The sequence below is a fragment of the Daphnia carinata genome, chromosome 6, assembly GCF_022539665.2.
Source record: "Daphnia carinata strain CSIRO-1 chromosome 6, CSIRO_AGI_Dcar_HiC_V3, whole genome shotgun sequence".
Taxonomy (NCBI): domain Eukaryota; kingdom Metazoa; phylum Arthropoda; class Branchiopoda; order Diplostraca; family Daphniidae; genus Daphnia; species Daphnia carinata.
In genome coordinates, this window is record NC_081336.1 from 9281057 (window position 1) to 9304214 (window position 23158).

General features: G+C 40.9%; 3 protein-coding genes and 1 long non-coding RNA gene across 7 annotated transcripts; all 4 read left to right on the forward strand.

Annotated features, from left to right (window-relative positions):
• Window positions 1-63: 63 nt before the first annotated feature.
• On the forward strand, window positions 64-588 carry LOC130694136 (uncharacterized). Its single transcript, XR_009001927.1, has 3 exons — window positions 64-184; window positions 241-470; window positions 532-588. It is a non-coding gene; the product is annotated as an uncharacterized LOC130694136 (long non-coding RNA).
• An 8018-nt stretch (window positions 589-8606) lies between these two features.
• LOC130694129 (small ribosomal subunit protein uS2-like) lies at window positions 8607-23154 on the forward strand. 2 transcript variants are annotated; one of them, XM_059495754.1, is made up of 4 exons: window positions 8607-8616; window positions 21962-22129; window positions 22189-22553; window positions 22738-23154. In XM_059495754.1, exons 2-4 carry the CDS (start codon window positions 21997-21999, stop codon window positions 23137-23139), a joined length of 900 nt encoding a protein of 299 aa, XP_059351737.1. In that variant the 5' UTR covers window positions 8607-8616; window positions 21962-21996; the 3' UTR covers window positions 23140-23154. The 2 variants fall into 2 exon arrangements, with proteins under 2 accessions (XP_059351737.1, XP_057373263.1); XM_057517280.2 differs by lacking the exon at window positions 8607-8616 and adding an exon at window positions 21460-21569.
• LOC130694130 (uncharacterized) lies at window positions 13030-14007 on the forward strand. The gene has a single exon (XM_057517281.2). It carries the CDS (start codon window positions 13388-13390, stop codon window positions 13919-13921), a length of 534 nt encoding a protein of 177 aa, XP_057373264.1. The 5' UTR covers window positions 13030-13387; the 3' UTR covers window positions 13922-14007.
• Window positions 14311-21356, forward strand: LOC130694126 (uncharacterized). 3 transcript variants are annotated; one of them, XM_057517272.2, is made up of 8 exons: window positions 14311-14680; window positions 14753-14962; window positions 15033-15173; window positions 15240-15356; window positions 15754-15878; window positions 15950-16150; window positions 16231-16426; window positions 16493-21356. In XM_057517272.2, exon 8 carries the CDS (start codon window positions 16539-16541, stop codon window positions 20934-20936), a length of 4398 nt encoding a protein of 1465 aa, XP_057373255.1. In that variant the 5' UTR covers window positions 14311-14680; window positions 14753-14962; window positions 15033-15173; window positions 15240-15356; window positions 15754-15878; window positions 15950-16150; window positions 16231-16426; window positions 16493-16538; the 3' UTR covers window positions 20937-21356. The 3 variants fall into 3 exon arrangements, with proteins under 3 accessions (XP_057373255.1, XP_057373260.1, XP_057373261.1); XM_057517277.2 differs by having other exon boundaries at window positions 16273-16426; XM_057517278.1 differs by lacking the exons at window positions 14311-14680; window positions 14753-14962; window positions 15033-15173; ... (2 more) ...; window positions 15950-16150; window positions 16231-16426 and having other exon boundaries at window positions 16548-16652; window positions 16717-21356.
• Window positions 23155-23158: the final 4 nt, after the last annotated feature.

The following is a 23158-nucleotide window of genomic DNA, read 5'->3' on the forward strand; positions in this document are numbered from 1 at the left end:
AACTAACGTCGATTAAGTGTTTTATTGCTTGTGTTAGTTTTTGGAAGTGAAGCACATCAAATAGTTAATTATTTTTGTAACGGGCAATCTTGTAAGCTATGCAAGATGCCAGTTCCAAACAGTCACAGATTGCTCTGTCAAAAAACTATGACCTTAGCATTCCATCGTGCTACTCTATTTAGAGGTATTTAACTTGTACGTGGCCATTAGTATACCATTTGGCATGATTTTGACTTTAAGATCTAGCTTGCGAAACTTACAACGGAAAGAATGCTAACCAGGAAGAACGTCACCAGTGATGTGCATTCTTAGAATCAGCACACCACTGTCTAACTCGACTACCCCTTTGCCTAGTCATCTGAATCAGCTTTAATCTGCTAAATGGATTGTGCACCCCTTTGTTTGGTTTCCAACGCTTAACCATTACCAACCAACACAAGTAGACAATGGCATCGAAACAATCCCTTTTGGTATTGCAAGTTTGAGACTTATCTAGTGTTGCCTTTCTTTAAATTTTGTATCCTATCGTAGGTCTGCTAAACCTTCACCATCTTCAGCAAAATTACCAGCCCTACAGCTTCTGCAGTCTTCAGACAACGTCATAGGTAACTTCTCCTTTATAATTACACCACTAATTTTATATTCCACATGGAGTGACACGTTTTTTTCATATTTATCATTTATATTATTCATCCCTCTTCACCAGGCTTTTCGCCCCGTCCGTCGCCCAGTCTTCGCCTCGTCCGTCGCCTCGTCCGTCGCCTCGTCCGTCGCCTCGTCCGTCGCCTCGTCCGTCGCCTCGTCCGTCGCCTCGTCCGTCGCCTCGTCCGTCGCCTCGTCCGTCGCCTCGTCTTCGCCCCGCCCGTCACCTCGTCTTCGCCCCGTCCGTCGCCTCGTCTTCGCCCCGTCCGTCGCCTCGTCATCGCCTCGTCCGTCGCGTCGTCTTCACCTCGCCCGTCGCCCCGTCTTCGCCTCGCCCGTTGCCTCATCATCGCCTCGCCCGTCGCCCCGTCATCGCCTCGTCCGTCGTCGCCCCGTGGCCGCCCATCGCCGTCTCGTCCGTTGCTGTGTCGTCGCCTTATCTTCATGGTATCGTTATATTTTGTATTGTATGTAATATGTAATGTAATTAACCCGTTGGCTGCCACCCATCTTTGAATCCCCTTTTTTTTTTAGCTTGACAGGGACGGGCCGCGCTGTTCTGCTCCATGGTCTATTTGCCATGGGGCGGAGCAGCGCCACTGCCCAAGATTGGCCGAAAGGCTTGTAGGCAATGCACCAGAGGGAAATCCCTTGAACGATGCGATAGATGAGACCTGGGGTGTGCATTCCCGTAAAGGTCTCGTCATCGTGTCAGCCCGGCCCCCCGGCCCCCTCTATCGCTATCCCTAAGATAGCGATGTAGAAACTGTAGTTAAGATGGCGTGGCAGCCAACGGGTTAGTTTTAAGTGTATTTGTGTATGTATTTTTGTATTGTATGTGTAATATGTATAGTGGTGGATTTGTGGGTGGAAGGAGGGAAAATAAAAAGCTTTAAATAATATTTACATTTGTTTTTATTTATTAATTTGTATGTAGACTGATATGGGGATCGAACCTAAGAATTCTAGTATGCCAAGCAGAAGCTTTGTCGATATTCCATCTACATGTTGTTTGTTAGTAAAAGGCCTTCCATAATAACCTAGTGTCGACACCATTTCAATATACGCATCAAAATCTAAGTGAACGATTATAAGGACAGTCATGGCGCAATGGTAGCGTGTAGGGCTGGAATGCTAAATGCCTGTGGTTCAAATCCCAGATACGCAACTATTGCGTGTCAAGCGAAACTAGCGTAGAAAAATTCTGCGTTGGATGCTTCCTACGTCGAATGGAAGGAATTTTTGCCATTTTTCGTTAATTCAACAAATAAACGAGTGTCGTATTACAAAACTCTACATGGTGTATCTAGGATTTGAACCGTAGACCTTCGGCTTACGAAGCCGATGCTCTACCATTGAGCCATTTCACATATTTTAATACTGTTGTTATTAATAGTGAATTTAGGAATGAGTTTTTGACTTACAAAAGAAAAAGGAAGCTTCCTTCTCGTTGCCTGAACATACACTGGCTTTCTTCTCGAACAGATACCTGTCTTTGCCAGTACATTGGCTGGTTTGGAAAACTGATGCCAGAACCCAGAACACTGGCCTTTCTAAATACCAATATCTAGTTTTTTCTCAGACGGTTGTTTTTCTACCAGGCACCAGATATTGCACATTAGTTGTAAAGCAAATTTCTCAATTTTTCCCTAGGGTGTTTTTTACAATACCTACAGCACCTTTTTCGTTTTTTCTACCTGCCTCTCGCTTTTGGCGGCGGTGACGTAGGTGACGTCAAAAGAAAAAATCGCGATCACCACAGCTCTGTAGAATAACAGTGTATATGAAATTGTGCATTTGTCAAACAAAAAAATAACACATTTTCAGAAATTTTTTAACTTGTACAAAAACAACAAGCTAACAGAAAAAATCCGCCATATTTAACAAGGCGAAACAGGGCACACGAAAACAGACAATCTTACTAACTGATTTGAGAATCTAAATAATTTTTTCCCTACCATTTCTTCTACGATAATGCTTCTTTTGTTTTCTGTCACAGCCCACTGTCCACAATAATACACTTACCTTACATCAAGTTGAATGCAGTCACACCCGGATCTCGTTCATACGGTTGCTGGCTGTAGCAATAAGCGTCAAAACGCGACGTACCTTCAAACTCATTGTGGATGGGCGGCGGATTCAAACGTTGCGTGGCTCGGATTTGATGGTGATGCTTTTGCTGATGGAAATCCATGGAAGAGGTTAGTTTGTACTTAATAAATATCGTTATTGGTCTAGAGAATCAATAATTACCTTGCTGATTCATAGTTTGCAATGTTATTGATATTTTCCTTAAACTCAATATCTCTATTCATCAATACTTTCAGATTTATGGCTGATTAAAGGTCTGGAAAGCTTCAACGCTCCACATCTTCTGTGAAAGCTAATGCCATCACATCACGAACTAGTTTGGGTTTCAGAATAGTATGATCCAAAAATGAAGAACTGAAGAAAAACCATAAGAAAAGTTGAATTGTTTTTAGAGGGATAAGCAGATACCTATATGACGTTGGTAGCTTGCAAACACCAATGGTAAGGTCCTTCCTTCCATATTAATTCATCAATACTTTTTACATGGCTTATTTTTTTTCCTTAGAAAATAAGCTATCAACATTGTTGGTTTTTGTCAGCTTACATCTGTTTAAATTTATGAAAATAAACATCACATTTTGTTCATTTGGTCACTGTTTCCAATATTTTTGTTATTCTAATCATTCAGTAAGAAAAAATCAAGCAATTTCATACCAGAATTCCATCAGACCAATTCCAGGAAAAATTGTTCTTCTTAATTTTCTCGCGATTCGTGAATTCCAAACAGAAACGCAACCGGATCTCTTAAACCAAATAAACGAAGAACCTACCAGATATTTGTAAACGCACATTTATGATGCAAGTGCAAAACAGTATGGAGTCTGCTTCCAAAATGCTGCCATCTGGTAGAACAGAAGTGAAACATTTAATCCTACCATAGATTGCTGGATTACTTTAGTGTTCTAAAAATAAAAACGCATTATAAAATTGAATGTGAATCCTTTGAGTCACGGATGCAACAAAAACAACTTAAATTATACAAATGCACGTCACGAAAGTTGTGCGGTACTGAGCTGATCCTGTGAAATAGATTTTTAATTCGATTTTCGAAATGGCCACGAATATTCTTTCCGTGAACTGCTACTATATCCAGCTCAAAACAAACTGATTTTCTGACGTCAGCTTTGAATTCCAATCTAAAATCATGTGTTTCTCTAGCAATCCAGGTAACTGAAAAAGAAATTCAGTTTTATGTTGTTTTTTAATCAGAACTGGGTTTCCCCTAGATGGCGACAGAGGTCTTCGAAATTGCTGAAATAAATGGTAAACCAGAGAACAGAAGTTACCAATATAAACGTGGGACAAACAGCGTTTCCAGTGCCCGATCCCGCTGCAACAATGGGTTATTCGCGACTGAATCCGTAATTAAGTCCGACTTTATGGAAGAGTGACGTGTGGACGCGGGCTGGCTAAATATTTTGGCAGCAGACCGCAGTTGCCTGACATTAAAATAGCCCTCCTATAATACGGGGCTACAAAATGAGGAATTTATAAAAACCTATTACAAGCGTTTAATGGCGCATCAAAATTCATTCCTTCCTTTTAGCCATCCCGTTTTTGATGATGTCAAAGATTTTACCACAAATCATCAGATCGGATAAAAAGGCGACGGACAATCAACATTCCATGCCGTGACTTTCCATTATATATTAAATTTCTTCTCAATCGCCATCCTGCATCAATTAAACAATTATGAAATTATTGGAAAAGAAAGACTTCATTTTACTTGCCAACTGTGATTCCCAAGGTACTAAAATATTCAGAATATTGTCAATAGCAGTTGACGTTCCTTAAACGCCGCCATTAATTCGCGCATATTTTTACCCAAGCAAGTGACATATGAGCGGTTCCTTTGTCTCATCGATTTTAATAACAGCTTTCCTAAAAGATGGAAAGTAATAAAGATGAATTTATTTTCGATTGACACAAAGTAGTGGATTACCTAAGTTCACGTTTGGAGTGGATGCAAAATGATTTTACGCAATTGTATCCATAATCTTACTTAAACCTTGGTTTAACTGGTCTTCACAGGGGGTAAGGATGGGCAGCTTATTTGTCATCAAGAAGTCCTCGAAATCCATAAGACGATCTGCTTTCACCGAACTGGGGTCCAAATCATATCCTACAGACACAAACTGAATCAGTTCATCAATAGAGTATCATGCACTCAAGTAGGTTTGACTTGCCTTGATGAATTTCTGTGCCAAGGTTGCCTTCACCCAGTGGTGACTGTTTAAGACCAGATGTTGAATCGTATTGGTAACAAATATCTTCTAAGGATCACACAAATCATCACTGCATGGATCTTCAATAAAACTTTATAAAGATAAGTGTCTTGGTCACAAAACTTAAAGATATCTCTTCCTTTATAATCGGAAATGCAAGGCAGCTGTCTTATGGTGAGAAGGCAAACATTCATCACACTTGGGTTAGACGTTTTCCGAAGTCCTCCTCGCCATGGCCCTGCTTTCTTTCAGCAGTGTTCTGCTTCATATGAAAATGTTTGGCTAAAGTTAGAAAACCAAGCTAGCACTGAAGAAATGCATTATCATGTGTAACATCTCTGAAAGACGATGGAGTACCTTGTCCCGGCATGCAATAAGAAGCTACATGGCAGTTGTCACAAAGCCTGAATAGCAAAATCTATCCATTACATCGATATTTATCAGATTTTAGCGTACCATTTGCCCGTCAAGCATTTCGTACTGCATAGGTGTTCGGGAATAATCACGGCTGTACGATGTTTGTGCTACAACTTGAATATGGCTCGTCGTTGTATTTGCTGAGGGTTCTTAATCCTGAAACTGACTCTTTTTCACAGCTGGATGAATCTAGTAGAAGGATTAGAATTTTTTGTTGATGTGACATAAACGATGTCATGTGAAATTATGGATAAAACAGTAATACATTACGCTGACTTTCTAGGATGCTTCTCCCACGGACACGTCACACGTCCGTGCACGTCCGATAGACAGTCAGCTGTTCTATTTAATTCTACCAAAGGTAGATATAACCGTAATTAGTTTACCGATCCACAGTTGCCATATTTCGAAATCATTGTCCTTCATATTGCAGAATGCAGACGTAAATGGCGGGAGAAAGAAAAAAGAAGAAAGCCTGATTTATTTTTTGGGGGGTAAACCGGATTGCCATATTTGCTCCTGAAATGAAAATTGTTTATCGTAAAAAGTTATGGAGGCAGAACATTGGCACACACTTCGACAAATTCGTGTTTGTGGTGAATATGCCAAACGAATATCACTTTGAAGCCATTTTACAACCTGGAGATGTGAGCAAGATAGTAGTTGCTCACATGTAAGGAATGCAAACCATAAACAGTCTGTTGCAGGAAATTAGAAAATGAGATGGGGCCCAAGGAAGATGCCAAGCAAGACATGGATGTTAAACTAATGCATTTTTTGGACAACATTGAAATGATTGAGTTCATTACCACATAATCGCTGAGATATTCAGCACTCAGCTCAAAATCGTTTCAGCCATTCCAATATTGGAACAGGAAAATGCATCAATGGGCCACCTGGTGATATCACATAGTCAATTACAACCCCTAGAAGAAGTGGAAGTATGAAAAAAAGTAGCTTCAGCTCTGCTTGAAACTCAAAGAGGTACGTAACACAATGTATTTTGTCGAGTTCTCATCCGATTTGAGTCAGCTAACATCTTATCTTGTTGTAAACTATTTTTGAACCTGTTAACTACAGAAATATCATGTCAGAGAAGCACAGTAGATGATGAAGGACATAGAGGGTGCACTTGTAAAGAAAAGTTGGTTTTTTTTTCAGATTGAACATCTTAATCGTGGAATCGCAAAAAAAGCATTTGGTGTTATGACTTTTCATTTTTCTAATCTATAGGTTTATGGTTTCAAAAATTAACGCCCTAAACAACATCGGAAATTTCAATCCACCGGCCAAAAGTGATAGGGAAAAAAAAGCAAACAATCATCGCATTTCATGCCTGGCCACGAGTGTCTCACACCTGCCAGGCATTTCGAAATTACTGCAGAGATATTTATTACTTTTATCTACATGAACGATTTTGTACCGGGTAATGATAAAGTTGTCGGTCATTTCTCTATCGTTTGTTGATTAAGAATGATTCAAAAAGCTGCAGCTCGCCAACTGTGTTGAAGCTGTGAATTGCGACAAGTGCATCTCTTCTCGACCGCATCCGTTTGCCGATCGATTGTCGTCATCGCTGTATCTCAAACAAGGTAAAAAAAAAGCTAACCTTTTTTAATTATCTCAAATCGTTATCAATCAAATACAGTTTAAGTCATTCAGGGGGGACAAAGAATAACGTAACAAACTGGCGAAAAACGCTGTTTATTTCAGCAGGTTGCAGTTCTCTTCGCTAGTCATTGCTAAAGTATTTTATTGGTGGATCGCCTACTAAAAAGAACAGAAATGCAGTCGACGCCCATCGAGATAACGTTATCTCCTATTGGCATTAATGTCAAGATAAAAGTTTTAGCCTCAACTGAAGTGGTAAACATTTTAATTAATACAAATTCTTCAAACCAGGGCAGTGAAATGATTTTACATTCCATTTAAGGGTTTCCAAATTCATCATTTTGGGTAGAAAAACAGTCTGATGCTTTGCCTAATGGCATCGGTAGAAAATGAAAATCGTGGGCCAGTGTGTGGCCACAATGACGATGTCACCCTAGGGGAGAATGAATCTGTTGAGCGTTTAGTTGGAACTAAACCGAAAGATTACGAGGAATCCCTCTACATCCCGAGGCGAGTGAAATTTGCATTTGGCAAATCGCGCAAATCGTGCCCTTTGCACAAATGTTTTATAGCTGATCTAGCCAAGCGTTTGGAATGTTCCGAGGAAAAACTAAGCGGGGAATGCAGCATCAGTTTGCAGGGCCAAATCGAGTGGTTGGGCGATACTAATCTCAAACGCCGCAATAAAGAAAACATAGCACAAATGAACGACCAAACGTCAGGCGAAATTGAAGAAGAGAGCCATTTGATTGAGTTTGACGAGCGCCGCAAAAAAATTTTGGAAACCATAACAGAAATAATCGATTCAGCGCCAGGCGAAATTTATGACGAGAGCCATTTGATTTGGTGTGAGGAGAAGCTGAATGAGCATCCAGTTGTCATCATATGTGGAGTGGCTGGAACAGGCAAATCGACTCTCCTCTCCCATTACTGCAATGAAATAAAGAAGAAGAAACCTGACTGTTGGGTTATCAGATTGAATTTAGTTGAACATGCTGACGCCATATTGAAATTCCATAAAAGGAGACCTAATTTCATTGAATTTCTCATCGATGATATGCACGTCATCGACAGTAAAAGCCCGTTTTCTCGCTCGTTGCTGAACGACCGGTACGATACGGGTAAGCAGATCGTTTTCATGTTTGATGGCTACGATGAAGTCGGTGGAAAATGCCAAATAATTGCGATTCAAATGATGAAATCCATTCAAGAGAAGGGCATTCAACTGTACGTCACTACCCGCTCCCACATGGCCCTCCAGCTACAATACGAATTAGGTCAGTTGGCTTATTATTTGGAAAACTTTAACAAACAGGACCAGATCGATTGCCTGACCAAGTATTGGAAGAAAGAATTGAAACTAGAAGATAGAGTGCAAGATGAAGTGCAAGAAATGAAGATGAAGAAGATCGAGGAATTTGCTAAATCGCTAGTGGATAAGGTGTCGGATACTCTGAAAGACGAAGAAAGAGCTTTCATCGGAATCCCTTTGCAATGCAGAATTCTCGCCGAATGCTACCAGGAAAATGTTGGCGACATTGTGCGAAACATTGCTACAAATGATGTAACTCGAAAACCTGGTGAATCCACAGAGCCACTGCGTCCGTTTGACAACGAGAAATTCGACTTAGTTAGTCTGTACAGGAAATTGATGGACACAAAACGCAAAATATTTCTAGTGGAAAAAACCAACACTTCCAAATCCGATGAGATAAAGGATGACGGTATTGAGATTTTGCGAAAGAAAATCAAATCGCGTTTAACTAAACTGGCATTGGAAACCATCATCACAAAACCAAATATGCTCGAAATGTTGTGGGTGCCAACAAAATCTTCGCACAAATCCAGCAAAGCTGTGGCTCGAAAAGAAAGTATTCTTGCGAAAAACACACTGAAATTTGGGTTAACATCTCCTAATGAAGACGGAATGCGACCTCAGTTCTTGCACCGGACTTTTGCCGAATATTTAGTCGCCAAATATCTGTACAAAGGATTTCTTCTTGATGAGGAACGTCACAACAAACTGCTGGAGAATGAATCCATTCGAAAATTTATTGTGAAAAAAATCTTGGCCTCGAAGAAATACGACGGAGTTCAAGTGTTTTTTGATTCCATGGTGAAGACTTTGGTCGATGAGGATCAAGAATGGCGTAATAAAATTAATAATCGTCTATTACCGGATCGATTCACGAAGATGATACCACACGAGAGCAGGGAACTCCATACTTACTTTAAGAGGGCCGTCCATTTTTCTATTAAGAATGGGAAAGGCAACATATTCCGATTGTTTTGTGACTGTCTCGATGCCACATTCGAAAGAGATGAAGTCTGTGAATTGGTAAAGTGGTTCTTTTTCGAATGGTCATCCAAATTTTATTCGCGCACTTTTTTTTGAAGAAAGCAAGTTCTTTAAACGATTCATCAATTATTTCTGGATCAATCCACACGACCAGAATGTTTTTCTTAGACGTGACTACTTAACGTCTAAGACTATAGAACATCTTATAAGACATATGTTCCCAGATAGTGTTTTTCGGCTAAAGAAAAACCGGGACGGGCACCTGGAAACGTTGGATGACCTTCTTGAGTTTTTGGAACAACGGAATGTGGCTTTCGATGACTATCTCTGTCGTCTGAAGTCCTCTAAAGATGATCCAATCAAAAATGCTTTGTTATATTTGATTTGTCACGACAAATATCGTAGTAATCTGAAAAGATTTCTCGCGCTTTTGTCCAAATCGACAGCTTATTCGGACGATTTCAAGTTCGCCGTATTCTTAATTGAATTTTTCCGGTCTAAAGATCAACTGATGACTGGGCAAATTGCCGAAACCCTGACTATTTTAGACGGACTAGGTCGGTCTAGTCTTCTCGGTCAACTTTACGGCGAAGTTTTATCAATAGATCCGGAAGCATTTCAGAATATTTACCACCCGTATCGACTAGCAGAAGAGGACGCAATCACGGCCGACTTCGACATCCTAAAGGAAAGGGATGAGTATGGCATGACTCTTCTTCACGGAGCAGCCTTCTACGGAGACGTCAACATAGTCGAGCCAATATTAGCAAGATTTCGCCAGCTAGAAGACGACGTTGCAGCTATAGAAGCAGTGCACCAGGTGGTGCTTGAGGGCTACACCCCGTTTTACTTTGCCGCTGCTAAAAATCACAAAGAAGTCTGTTCCAAACTGTTGGCCTTTGTCAAAGACATATTTCCCAACGCACTGACGGGCGAGTTAACCGAGTTAAACAGATCCATTAGCCAGTCACTTGATCACGCCATGAAATCGGAAAATGTAAAAATATTTCAACTGGTATTGAGCGCTGTCAAGAAAGAATTAGGACATGCTTGTCTACTTCACCTGGTAACCAAATCTACATTTCTTGCGAAGGCTGTTTTCGGTTACTGCAGGTCGAAAAAATTATTTAACGCCACGGTGAAGATCGAATCTACATTTCCTGAAGATTCTGTTTTCTGTTACTGCAGGTCGAAAAAATTCTTCAACGCCATGGTGAAGATCATCGTCAATCGAGATGGTATTGTAGACTACAAATGTCTGCATAACCTGATTTTCAACACAAAAAGAATAGAAAGGGATGCTTTAGAACGCATTGATGCCGAAAATCTGCAGGGATTGTTATCAGTAGAAGGCGTTGGTCCCTTCACCAAGCGTTTGCTTAAGAATAACCTAATAAAAGAGAATTTAAATCTTTTGTCAAGTTATCTGTTAAAAAATTTTGACAAAACACAACTCAGGCATTTCGTGCAAACAATTACTCTTCAAGGTGGTACCAAAATAGTAAAAAGCAGCCCGTCCGTTACGGTCTCCACGGTTCGTATCAGTGATCCAACGTATCGCGGTATGTACATCCAACACCTTCTACGCCAATTTGTCGTCCCTAACGATTTAGTTTTCACGCCGAATGATGACGGAACCACAACCGTTCACGCTGCAGTTGAGCTGAGGAGCAGCATTTGGGTAGACTTCCTGCTATCGAAATCCCCTTATGGTGGAGGGCAACTAAATGCAACGGAAGTCGAAACCATTTTAAAGTGTTTGACTTGCGTATCGGATAAACTCGGAGGTGATTCCGCTAAACAACTTTTGCTCCACAAAGACAATCGTGGCTACGTTGTTCGTCATCTGTCAAGAAAAACCGTCAAACTCATGTTGAACTGTTTACCAAAGAAAAACCAAGAGGAAATTAAAAAGGAGTGGAAGGAAAATACTCCGCCAATGACACACGACACGTTCATCAACTACGACTCTAAGGATTACGGGGATAGCCGGCAAATCGCCTTACGTTACAGTAATATTTTGCGATTTTACTTGGCTTGTGGCAGTGAAATGCAACTCAGCAATTGCGTCGATATTCTCACATCGGCTCGTTTGATTGGCAGAAAAAAGCGCAGTCTATGGAGTTACATCTTTAAACATTGTGAGGTGACGGAGACGAACAAAATATTGAAATCTGTTTCGCAAATTTTCGGTTGGAAGGCCGTGAAAAATTTGCTGTTTCACGAAATGGATGGAATTCCTCTCTTTCTGAAAGCTGTGACGTGGGGACATGACATTGACGGACGGCTGGACATGTTGCCACAAGAAATACGAAATGACATTCAACAAGTGATTGAAACAAAAGCTGCCGATTTCATTGATCAAGTGTTTCTCCATCCCGGGACCTATTTCAACGAACGGGGAGGTCCACGTTACGTACCGCTAACCCTTTTACAATTTGTAATCGATAACAGTAATGACAGACAACGTGAACAGTTTGTACACAATATCACGAGAGTATTAGATCCACGACTTCCCGATGAATGTTTAGAAGATGAAAGTTTAGAAGATGAAGAGTACAGTATATGGACTTTGGCTCTTTTCGATGGTGATGATATATTCATAGAAATTGGCAGTAAAGAACTGGACACATTTTTAAAACGCGTTTCCGAAAAACTGGGTACAAAAGCCGTCAAGGAGTTGGTGCTCCATGAATTCAAAAATACACCCGTCATACATCATGTTGCGGAAAAACGGTACAGGGATGTAGTTGATGTGATGCTCGCCCATTTGGATGCACGCGATCGCACACAGATTCAACCTAAAATCAATAAAGTTGTACGCGAAATTCGCGAGCACATGTTAGATTTATTCAAAGATTATTTGACTTCAGATGATGATTGGTATTCAGATGATAATTCGGCTTCAGATGATGACTCTTGAACGTACGAAACTGGAATCTTTTGGTTGCAACCTCGTCCGTTTCCAAGACGGGATGACTCACGCTACCAACATTTTTTTTTATTTCGTTTTTTGCGTCATGGCCGAAGGGGAATTTGGGGGAATTTTAACTTATCAGAAATCACATCAACTACAGAAGGTCTGTAAACACGTTTTGGAGAAAACTGTACGTTCAAATTGGTCTCATGACAGGTTTCGAAGAAGTAAAGACAAACGAGATGAGAAAAAAAAATTGAACTATGCCGTTTAAGTAGAATGTATTGCTGTAATAATTAATGTCTAAATAAAAGATAAATTTATGAATTTCAGTCCTCATACAAACATTCATTTTACGAAACAGACTTCACAGTTTTAGTGATAAACAGAAGAGCCAATCACCAACTAGCAGTCAGCCATCATGAATGTTTCCTCTTTCCCCTTTTTCCCACTCGTCTGACGGACTGATCGTAAATCGGGAATAGACCGCGGTCGACAACAAGGTCACGCTGAAAGCAAAACAACTCGCATTTGCTTGCCAATGTAAACAGCGAACAATTTTTATTGCCCGGCAAGAAACGACGCTTTCCTTGCATTGCCTCTACAATGTCAGTATGTTATTGACATTGAGCAGCTAATCTGATGGGGAACGTGCAACCAAGTTATTTTTCTTTATCTTCGTCTTTTTTTGTTATCTTCGTCTTACAATTAGCAACAGCTGCCGGCTAATTCACAGCCATTGAGCCTTAGCAAACAGAGCATACATAGTTCAATGTTTTAACGCCCCGTTCAACCGAATGTGGCATCATCTACTAGGGACGTCACGTTTACTCTCGCAGATACAGCCGATAGTTGAGCGATTTCGGGAGTGCGGTACTGTGCTGTTGTTGTGCAAATCGTTCGCTTCTAGACACCAGATCTCATCTGCGACCCCTATCGTGAGGCGAAGAAACACACCTCCAGCTCAACATTTCATAGCTGCAAGTCACGCTACACGATCGCTTCTTCGTCTGCTTGGTGCCTTGTGAAGCAAAGGATCGAACGCTTTTAAATTGGTGACGAGTGCGTTTACGTTTAGTATGAAGCTTGGCAATCGTGCGTGTGAAAAGCAACTAGCCAAAGAAGTTCCTCCGCAAAACTTTTAAAACGGTTCGAGTTCTTGCTGAAGACTTCACGTGTAGAAGGATGGGATCGTCAAGCTCGTCCATGTCAAACTCACGATCGATGAGTACCGGTGCGGCTTACACGAAAAAATTATATTTTGATCCTGAGGCCGATTCGCCCAAGGGTCGTGATTATTGGATAACTGATCCTGAATTACGTGATACACTGTCAGAGCTGGTCGACGTCACAGAGCGCATTGTTGAGGTTAGGTATTATAAGCACCCATTAGGCGCGTGGCAGTTGACGGACCATTTGTTGCATCACGCTATCATTGTATTCGAGACGAACAAGTGGTGGTGGTCCATTGAGAAAAACGACGAAGGCGTCACCATTCAGCGATCAAAGGACTTTGACAGCGTTTGCTATAGGTACAGGCGATCCAAACGTAAGACTAGCATTGGGAAAGGTGTTGAAATGGTGAAAAAAGCATCTGGAAGCACGACAGTGATGGAGCTGATTAATCACGTGTGGAGGAAAAATTATCTCAATCAGGAATACGACGCTCTGTCGTACAACTGCCAACATTTTGCTGATTTGATTTATGAGTTCATTTAAAACTATTCTAGTTATTCCTTTCTTCCTTAACCTGTAGTGCTTTATTCCCCTTTCAGTCTTGATTCAGTGCAGCGTTGTAGCCCATGAAACCAATACAAACTCTTTTGGGAATTACAAAACATGTATGCATAATCATGGATTGTATTAGTCCGGTTTTTTCACAAAAGACGAATAATACAACTGACACGTTATTTCCGAACAATGATGCATAATTTCAATATCAAAAAATAATTTTTATTGCATGGTATTTAAAAAAAAGAAAAAAGAAAAAAAAACTATTTTTTGAGCGCAGCGGTGAGCGATCTGGCAACGCCTGCTGTCATTTTTGACCACTCCTCCATACAATAAGACAGAAGTGACGTAGCAGTTCATTTTGGTGGGTACTTGTTTTCCTTTCTCAAATGTTATCTGTCGATATCCTTCTGCTTATAGCGTTGTAGCCTATTTAATTTATGGAAAAATTTCTTCTTAAATCTGTCGAGCCAATTTTAAAAGCATTTGGTGTTAAAATCGGGTGCAATTTTCCTATTTTGCAATTAATTTCTTACCGGGTTTTTACTACTAGAAGTGGCACGGTTTACGTAGAATGTAAAATTCGAAGGTTTACACATCGCGATCTTTTTCCATTTCTGAATTTACTCATATTATTTCATGTAATCCATACATCCAGAATGATGAGTTGTCACCTTCACAGGTGTGTTCAGCATCTTTGCTTATCTCCGCTTCATTGGGTTTGTAATGGGGATAATCAAATCTGTGGTTAGTCAATCGATACGATTACGAAAGATAAAAAGCGGGGCATAGTCTAACGATTTAAAATGTTTGGTTTAGGTTTAGGTGGATGTCTAGGAGGGAGTAGGGATTTTCCTTATTTCCCTTTGCTCGTTTGCGTGACAAGTTAGGCTGGTAAAGCCAATCGAAGAAAGATCATTGTGCTTTCGATGGTGATGTGACTCGATGTATTCGTGTACACCTCCGCCATTGAAATATGTTTGTGTGAGTCGCAGGTGCAGCCATGCTGGATGGACGTTCAGATGGAAGGTAAAAATCCAGTTCAAACATCTCAATCGACTCGCTAAAAACAAAGCAATTACCGAAGTTATGTTTACAGATAATCTTTGCGTTTGTTCCACCCGCTGGAATATGGGGCGCATGGTTGTCTCATTGGGTGTCATTGGTAATCTGACTGCCATCATTGGAAATTTGGCCGGCATTTTCGGATGTCTCGTCGGACTAAACGACGCCGTTATCGGTATTATTTCCTTAAAGTCCATTTGAAACGATTCATTTAAATTCATTTTTGAAAAACAAAAAACAGCCATTACATTTGTGGCGTTTGGAGATCAGATCAGATCCCTGCCGGATCTGTTCGCAAGTCGGGCTGCTGCGATTAACGAAAAATATGCTGACAACGCTATCAGAAACGTGACTGGAAGTAAGTCGATCAATGTCTTCCTCCCTAAAATAATTCTGTTTAATATCTTGCAAATTTTTATGCTAATATTAAATGTGATTATTATAGTGTGGTTTTCGCGTCTAAAGTTACTCATTTCTTTACGATAATAATAATGGCGGTATAGGGACTTGCCTCATTTCCCTTTGCCCGTTTGCGTGGCATGTTAGGCTAGTAAAGCCATGCATCTTATCTTGTTGTAAAATATTTTTGAATCTGTTAACTACAGAAATTTTGTATCAGAAAAGCACGTTAGATGATGAAGGACATAGAATGTGCACTTGTATAGAAAATTTTGCTATTTTCAGATTGAATGTCTTAATCGTGGAATCGCCGAAAAAGCATTTTGTTTTTATAACTCGTCTGTTTATTTCTATAGGTTGATGATTTCAAAAATGAACACCCTAAATAGCAATGGAAATTGAAAGCCATCGGCCAGAAGTGACAGAAACGATAAAAAAATCATCTCATTTCACGTCTGGCAACGAGTGTCCTACACCTACGGTGCGTATAATCAGCGTGTTATCAAAGTTAGGGTATGCCTACATGTGATTGACATTTTGAAATTGCTGCAGGGAGAGCTATCCTTATCATGCACGATTATGTTCTGGATAATGATAAAGTCCCCAGCTATTTCTCTATTGATTGTTAGTTAACAATGATTCCAAAAGCTGCAGCCCGCCAACTTGGTTGAACCTCTGAATTGTCACAAGCCCATCTCTTTGTGACTTGATCCGCTTACCGATCAATTGTCGTCATCGCGCATCTTCGACAAGGTAAGGAAGCTAATCGTATTTAAAAATTCCAAATCGTTATCGATCAAATGCAAATTGAATCACTCTTGGTGGGGGCACAGAGAATCACGTGAAAAACTGGCGAACAACGTTATCCATTTCAGGAGCTTGCAGTTCATTTGCTAGTCATTGCAACAATACTTTAATGAAAGATCGCTTTAAAAAAAAGGACTAAAATCCAGCCGGCGTCCATCGAGATAACGTTATCTACTATTGGCATTGTTTGTTAAGATAAGGCCTTTTGTCTAGACAAAAGTGGTAAACATTTTATTTAAAACAAGTTCTTGAAAACATGGCAATGAAATGATTTTACATTCCATATAGGGTTTCCTAGTTCCACATTTTGGTTAGAAAAACGGTGCCTTGCAAAATGGTATTGGGCAAAAAAGAAAATGATGGGCCAGGCTCTGGCCATATTGACGACGTCACCCCATCGAGGAGCACGTCAGCATCAACGGCGCAAGTAGGAAACCAAATCAAAAAGGTAGTTGATGGAAGCCACGGTTGGAAGTTTGAATCTAAATTGTTGACATTGTTTTGCATTCGAGCACTTGCGGCCGGTTATAAGTTTGAAGTGGCCAAAGAAAGGGAAGACTTGGGCGGTAAATTTGACGACTTGATTTTCCGATATCAAGTCTCAGATGGAACGCCTGAAGGTAAACGTTGGCGCTATCGCTGCTTGCAAGCCAAACACAAGGTTGACGAGTCATTCAGGATAAATGCAACCCACCTCCTCGAAGACAATGACAAGGGTGAATTCAGCTTACCAAAATATTTCCGTTCATTCTGCGAGATGAAAACGAGTCGGGAAGACATTCACGACTGTATCCTTTGCACCAACAGCGGTATTAACTTGGATGATTTTGAGAAGAAGGGTATCAAATTTGTACAGCTTAAGGCAACCAGCCAACCTGAAGACATTCTAGAATTTGGTCCGGAAGAAAAGCAAAGAGAAAAGACGTACACAGTTCGTTATAAACTAGAATTCACAAAAGATAACGTGTTGTCAGACATAGATCGTCTTGCCAAACAGTTGGAAGTCTTCGCGGTAAAAGGTGACAAAGCTGATTTTAGACCCTTGGGAGTCTTAAAAACGTATCGCGTTGCTTTAATCAATGAACGCGTCATTGATTTAAACACGAAAAAGTTCCATTTGGATTTTGTGAACGAGGCTGAAAATCTGTCCGATGAGGCTAAACAACTACGTCAAATCCTCAGCAAACAGTTGAAAATGGACAAGTTGCAAAAATGCGAATTCAGTCAGTATAGCAAATTAGAAAAAACTGAATGCGGCAGGAAAACGGGAATTCCGCAGACGTTAAAAATCGAGGACGCAGACGTTAACGCGTTTCTTGATAAATTCGTGTTGGTCGTAAACATGCCAAACGAAGAGGAATTGGAAGACATTTTACAAACTCAAGACGTGAGCAAGTACTACCCTAAGAAAGAATGCAAACTGCAAACGATCCGCTTAGTCAAAGAAATATCAGAATTTTTTAAAAAGGAAACAAAGAATTGGATAACATCAGAAAATGCAAAGAACATGCTATTAGCTGGTGTCACGGACGTATCACAACAATATAAGGAAGAATTGGGAAATGAGGTGGGGTTCAACGAAGTAGCCATACAAGAAATGGCCGTTAAACTAAAACATTTGCTGGACAGAAGCAACACGATTAAGCGCATTACCACATCATCACCGAGACATACGGCCGTCAAAGTCATTTCGACCTTTCCAGAATTGCAACGGGGATATAAGGCATCAATTAGCCACCTGGTGATATCATCTAATCAATTACAATCCAAGGAAGACGCGGAGCGATGGAAAAATGTGTTGAAATTACCGAACGATTCTGACCATTTTCTGCTAGTCGTTTGCGATGATGGCGTGCAGCCGTTACAAGAACATCATGTTGCAAAATTGGGTGAAGGAGAGACAACACAACGAAATAAGGTGATTGTCATCAGCGGCAAGAAAGCTGCAATCGCTTATCATATACGCGATGAAATCAAGTATACACAGCTAGGTAAATCCTTCAAGCAAAAGATCCTGTCGATAAGGGTTTCATTCCAAGGAAAGAATGAAACTGTTGGGCGTTTAGTTGGCCCTAAGCCGGAAAATGTGTTGGATTCCTTAGAAGAGCTTCTACGTCCTGAAGTTGGGCAAATCATCATTCCATCGTTCGATTCATCCCGTTTCAAGAAATCCCTTTACATCAATAGACGAGTGAAATATGCATTTGACGGACGTTTCATCGCTGATCTAGCCAAGCGTTTGGAATGCACTGTGAAAAAACTAAACGGGGAATGCAGAATCAGTTCGCAGGGCCAAATTGAGTGGCTGGTCGACGGCGAGCGTCGCAAACAAATTTGGGAAAACATAACTCAAATGAACGACCAATCGTCAGGAAAAATTTTTGAAGACAGCCAATTAATTCAGTTTGGCGAGGAGCAGAATGAGCATCCGGTTGTCATCATATGTGGCGTGGCTGGAACAGGCAAATCGACTCTCCTTTCCCACTTCTACAGTGAAATCAAGAAGAAGAAGCCTGACTGTTGGGTTATCAGATTGAATTTAGTTGAACATTGTGATGCCATATTGAATCTCGAAAGTAGCAGACCTGATTTCATTGGATTCCTCATCGATCATCAGCATGTCATCTACAATAAATGCCCGTTTTCTCGCTCGTTGCTGAATCACCGGTTCAAGACGGGCCAGCAGATCGTCTTCATGTTTGATGGCTACGATGAAATCGGTGGAAAACACCAAGAAATTGCGGTTCAAATGATGAAATCCATTCAAAAGAAGGGCATTCAACTGTACGTCACTACCCGCACCCACATGGCCTATCATCTGCAAAATGAATTATGCCAGTTGGCTTATTATTTGGAAAACTTTAGTGAAGTGGACCAAATCAATTATCTGGCCAAGTATTGGACGAAAGAATTGGAACTGCAGGATGGGGTGCAAGATGGAGCCATCAAGGAATTTGCCAAATCGCTGGTGGCTCAAGTGTCGGAGAGTCTGAAAGACGAAGAAAGAGCCTTCATCGGAATCCCTTTGCAATGCAGAATTCTCGCCGAATGCTACCAGCAAAAAGTTGGCGACATTGTGCGAAACAACAATCGACAATCTGATAAATTATTGTCCCAAAAACTGTTGGCTTTACTTGACGATCAGAAATTTGATTTAGTTAGTCTGTACAGCCAATTGATGGAAAAAAAACGCGACATCTTTCTACAGGAAAAAAGCCAAGCCGGCTCCAATCCGATTGTGGAATTTGCTATGAGGAGCACGATAAAGAAAATCGACTTACGATTAACGAAATTGGCCGTCGAAACCATCGTCACTGAACCAAATGTCCTCAAAATGTTTTGGCCAACAGAATTTTCGGGCGAATCCAGCGATGATGTGGTTCAAGAAGAAAGTCACAGTCTGAATTATGGCTTAACGTTTTCTAATGGAGAAGGAACGCGACCTCAGTTCTTGCATCGGACGTTTGCCGAGTATTTTGTCGCCAAATATCTTTACGAAGGATTTCATCACGATGATGAATGTCACAACAAACTGCCAGAAAATGAACCCATTCGACAATTGATTCTGAAAAAAATCTTGGCCTTGAAGCAATACGACGGAGTTCAAGTGTTTTTCGATGGCATGGTGAAGACTTTGGTCGATGAGGATCAAGAATGGCGTAAGAAAATTAATCACCGTGAATTACCGGTTCGACTCACGAAGATGATGACACACGAGACCGGGGAAGTCCAACCTGACTTTAAGAAGGCCGTCCATTTTTCTATTTTGAATGGGAAAGGCAACATATTCCGATTGTTTTGTGACTGTCTTGATGCCACATTCGAAAGAAGTGAAGTCTCTCAATTTGTAATGAGTACCTTTTTCGAACGGTCATCCAATTTTTATTCGCGCACTTTTTTTGAAGAAAGCAAGTTCTTTAAACGATTCATCAATTATTTCGGCATCGATCCACGCGACCAGAATGTGTTTCTTACAGATGACTACCATACGTCTACGACTATAGAACATCTTATAAGACATATGTTCCCATACAGTGTTTGTCAGTTAAAGAAAAACCGGGACGGGCACCTGGAAACGTTGGATGACTTTCTTGAGTTTTTGGAAAATCGGAATGTGGCTTTCGATGAATGTCTTCTGAAGTCCTCTGAAGATGACCGAATTAACAATGCTTTGGTATGTTTGATTTGTCACGACAAATGTCGTAGTAATCTGAAAAGATTTCTCGCGCTTTTGTCCAAATCGACACGTTATTCGGACGATTTCAAGTTCGCCAAATTCTTAATTAAAGTTTTCAAGTCTGAAAAAGAACTGATGACTGGGCGAATTGCCGAAACCGTGACTATTTTAGACGCACTAGGTCGGTCTACTCTTCTCGTTCAACTTTACGGCGAAGTTTTGTTGATAGATCCCGAAGCATATCAGCATATTTACCAGCCGTTTCGCTTAGAGGAAAACGACGCCATCCCGACTGACCTCGACATCCTATTGGAAAGGGATTCTTATGGCATGACTCTTCTTCATCGAGCAGCCTTCTACGGTGACATCGACATAGTCGAGCAAATATTAGCAAGACTTAGTCGGCCATTTCCCCACGTAAGAGCTACACAAGCCATTCGCGGGCTGATGCTTGAACGTAGCAGTCCGTTTTTGTTCGCCACTGCTAAAAATCACATGCAAGTCTGTCTCAAACTGTTGGTCTTTTTGAGAGATTTTGTTTTCTCGACTAACTGACGGAGTTAACTGAGCTGAACGCATTCATTCACCGGTCACTTGATCACGCCATGAAATCGGAAAATGCAGAAATGTTTCAACTGATATTGAACGCCTTCAAGAAAGAACCGAGTTTTTTTTTAAACTAGGAAAAGAGTTGTCAATTATCTCAACCACGAATACAGCGTTCTGGCGTACAACTGTCAACACTTTGCTGGTTTGATTTATGGGTTCATTTAAAAACTATTCTAGTTATTCCATTCTTCTTAACCTGTAGTGCTTTATTCCCCTTGCAGTCTTGATTCAGTGCAGCATTGTAGCCCATGAAATCAATACAAACTCTTTTGGGAATTTCAAAACATACATGCATAATCATACATTGTGTTAGTCTGGTTTTTCACGAAAGACGAATAATACAACTGCCGCATTATTGCCGAACAATGATTCATATATTTCTTTCGCAAAAAGTAATTATTATTAAGGATAATTTAAAAAAAAAAAAAAAAGAAAAAAAACTATTTTTTGAGCGCAGCTATGAGCGATCTGGCAACGCCATCTGTCATTTTTGGCCAACCCTCCATACATTTAGACTGAAGTGACGTAGCAGAAGAGGATAGCCAAGTTAGTTCACTTTCCCATTTGGCGTTCATCTTGGTGGGTACTTTTTTTATTTTCTCAAATTTTATCTGTCGACATCCTTCTTCTTATAGTGTTGTAGCCTATTTAATTTATGGAAAATTTTCGTATTAAATCTGTCGAGCCAATTTTAAAAACATTTCTTGTTAAAAATCGGGTACAATTTTCCTATTTTTCAATTAAATTCCTACCGGGTTTTACTTGTTCCTACCGCGCCACTAGTACAAGTGGCACGTTTTATATAGAATGTAAGCAATTTTTTTGTATGCGTTCTGGAAGATTTACTTCCTCGAAATTAATGTGTTTTACTCAGTAACATCAATATTGCCTGATAAAACTTGTTATTATTCCACAAATAACCTCTTATTATGTAGTCAAGCCTATTTTAATTCTCTTGTCTTTTTCTGCAGGTTGGGTCCCGTTACTTCAAATTCTCAACTAGAAAATGTCGGGAGGTTCAGATAAATTGTCCTTGAAGGAGGATGATGTTACCAAGATGTTGGCTGCTACTACTCACATCGGTAGCACCAACACTGATTTCCAAATGGAACAGTACATCTACAAGCGTCGCTCTGATGGTAAGCTCATTCTAATCTCTACCTATCCATAATATCTATAAAGCATATTTTTTCTATAGGTGTTCACATCATCAACTTGCGCAGGACCTACGAGAAGCTGCTTTTGGCTGCCAGGGCCATTGTAGCCATTGAGAATCCTGCTGATGTTTTCGTCATCTCGTCTCGTCCTCAGGGCCAGCGTGCCGCTCTCAAGTTCGCCTCTTACACCAAGGCTACTCCCATTGCTGGTCGTTTCACTCCCGGTGCGTTCACTAACCAGATCCAAGCCGCTTTCCGCGAGCCCCGTCTTTTGTTGATCATGGATCCCCGCGCTGATCACCAGCCCATCGTTGAAGCTTCTTACGTCAACATCCCCGTTATCGCCCTGTGCAACACCGACTCGCCTCTGCGCTACGTCGATATTGCAATCCCATGCAACAACAAGGTAACTAAAATATCACATATTCACGCATGAATTGTGTTTCCTAGCATGATGATTAGTCCAATCATAATTGTAGTGATGAAACTCACCTTATTTAGCTTTACCGGATACTGATTCAAATTTAAAACATGTGCATATGCCTTTCAATGAAAATTTGTATTAACTAGAGTATTTCCTTCAATTACAGGCTTCCCACTCGATCGGTCTGATGTTCTACATGTTGGCTCGTGAGGTCAAGCGTCTTCGTGGTGAAATCTCCCGCGATCTCGAATGGTCCATCATGGCTGATATGTTCTTCTACCGTGATCCTGAGGAGATCGAGAAGGAAGAGCAAGCTAAGGAGGCTGCCGCTATTGCTGCTGCACCAGTCAAGGCCGCTCCCGAGGAGTACCAAGCCGACAACTGGAATACCGAGCCGGCCGTCGAGAGTACTAACTGGGCTGATGAACCCACTGCTCCAGCTGCTGCTCCAGTTTATGCTGCTGCTGCTGAAGACTGGGCTAGTGCTCCTACTGACGATTGGGGTGCTCCCGTTGCTGCTCCAACTGCCACTGGCGAATGGGGTGGTGCCACTACCAACTGGGCTTAAATTGTTCCATATGGCATCA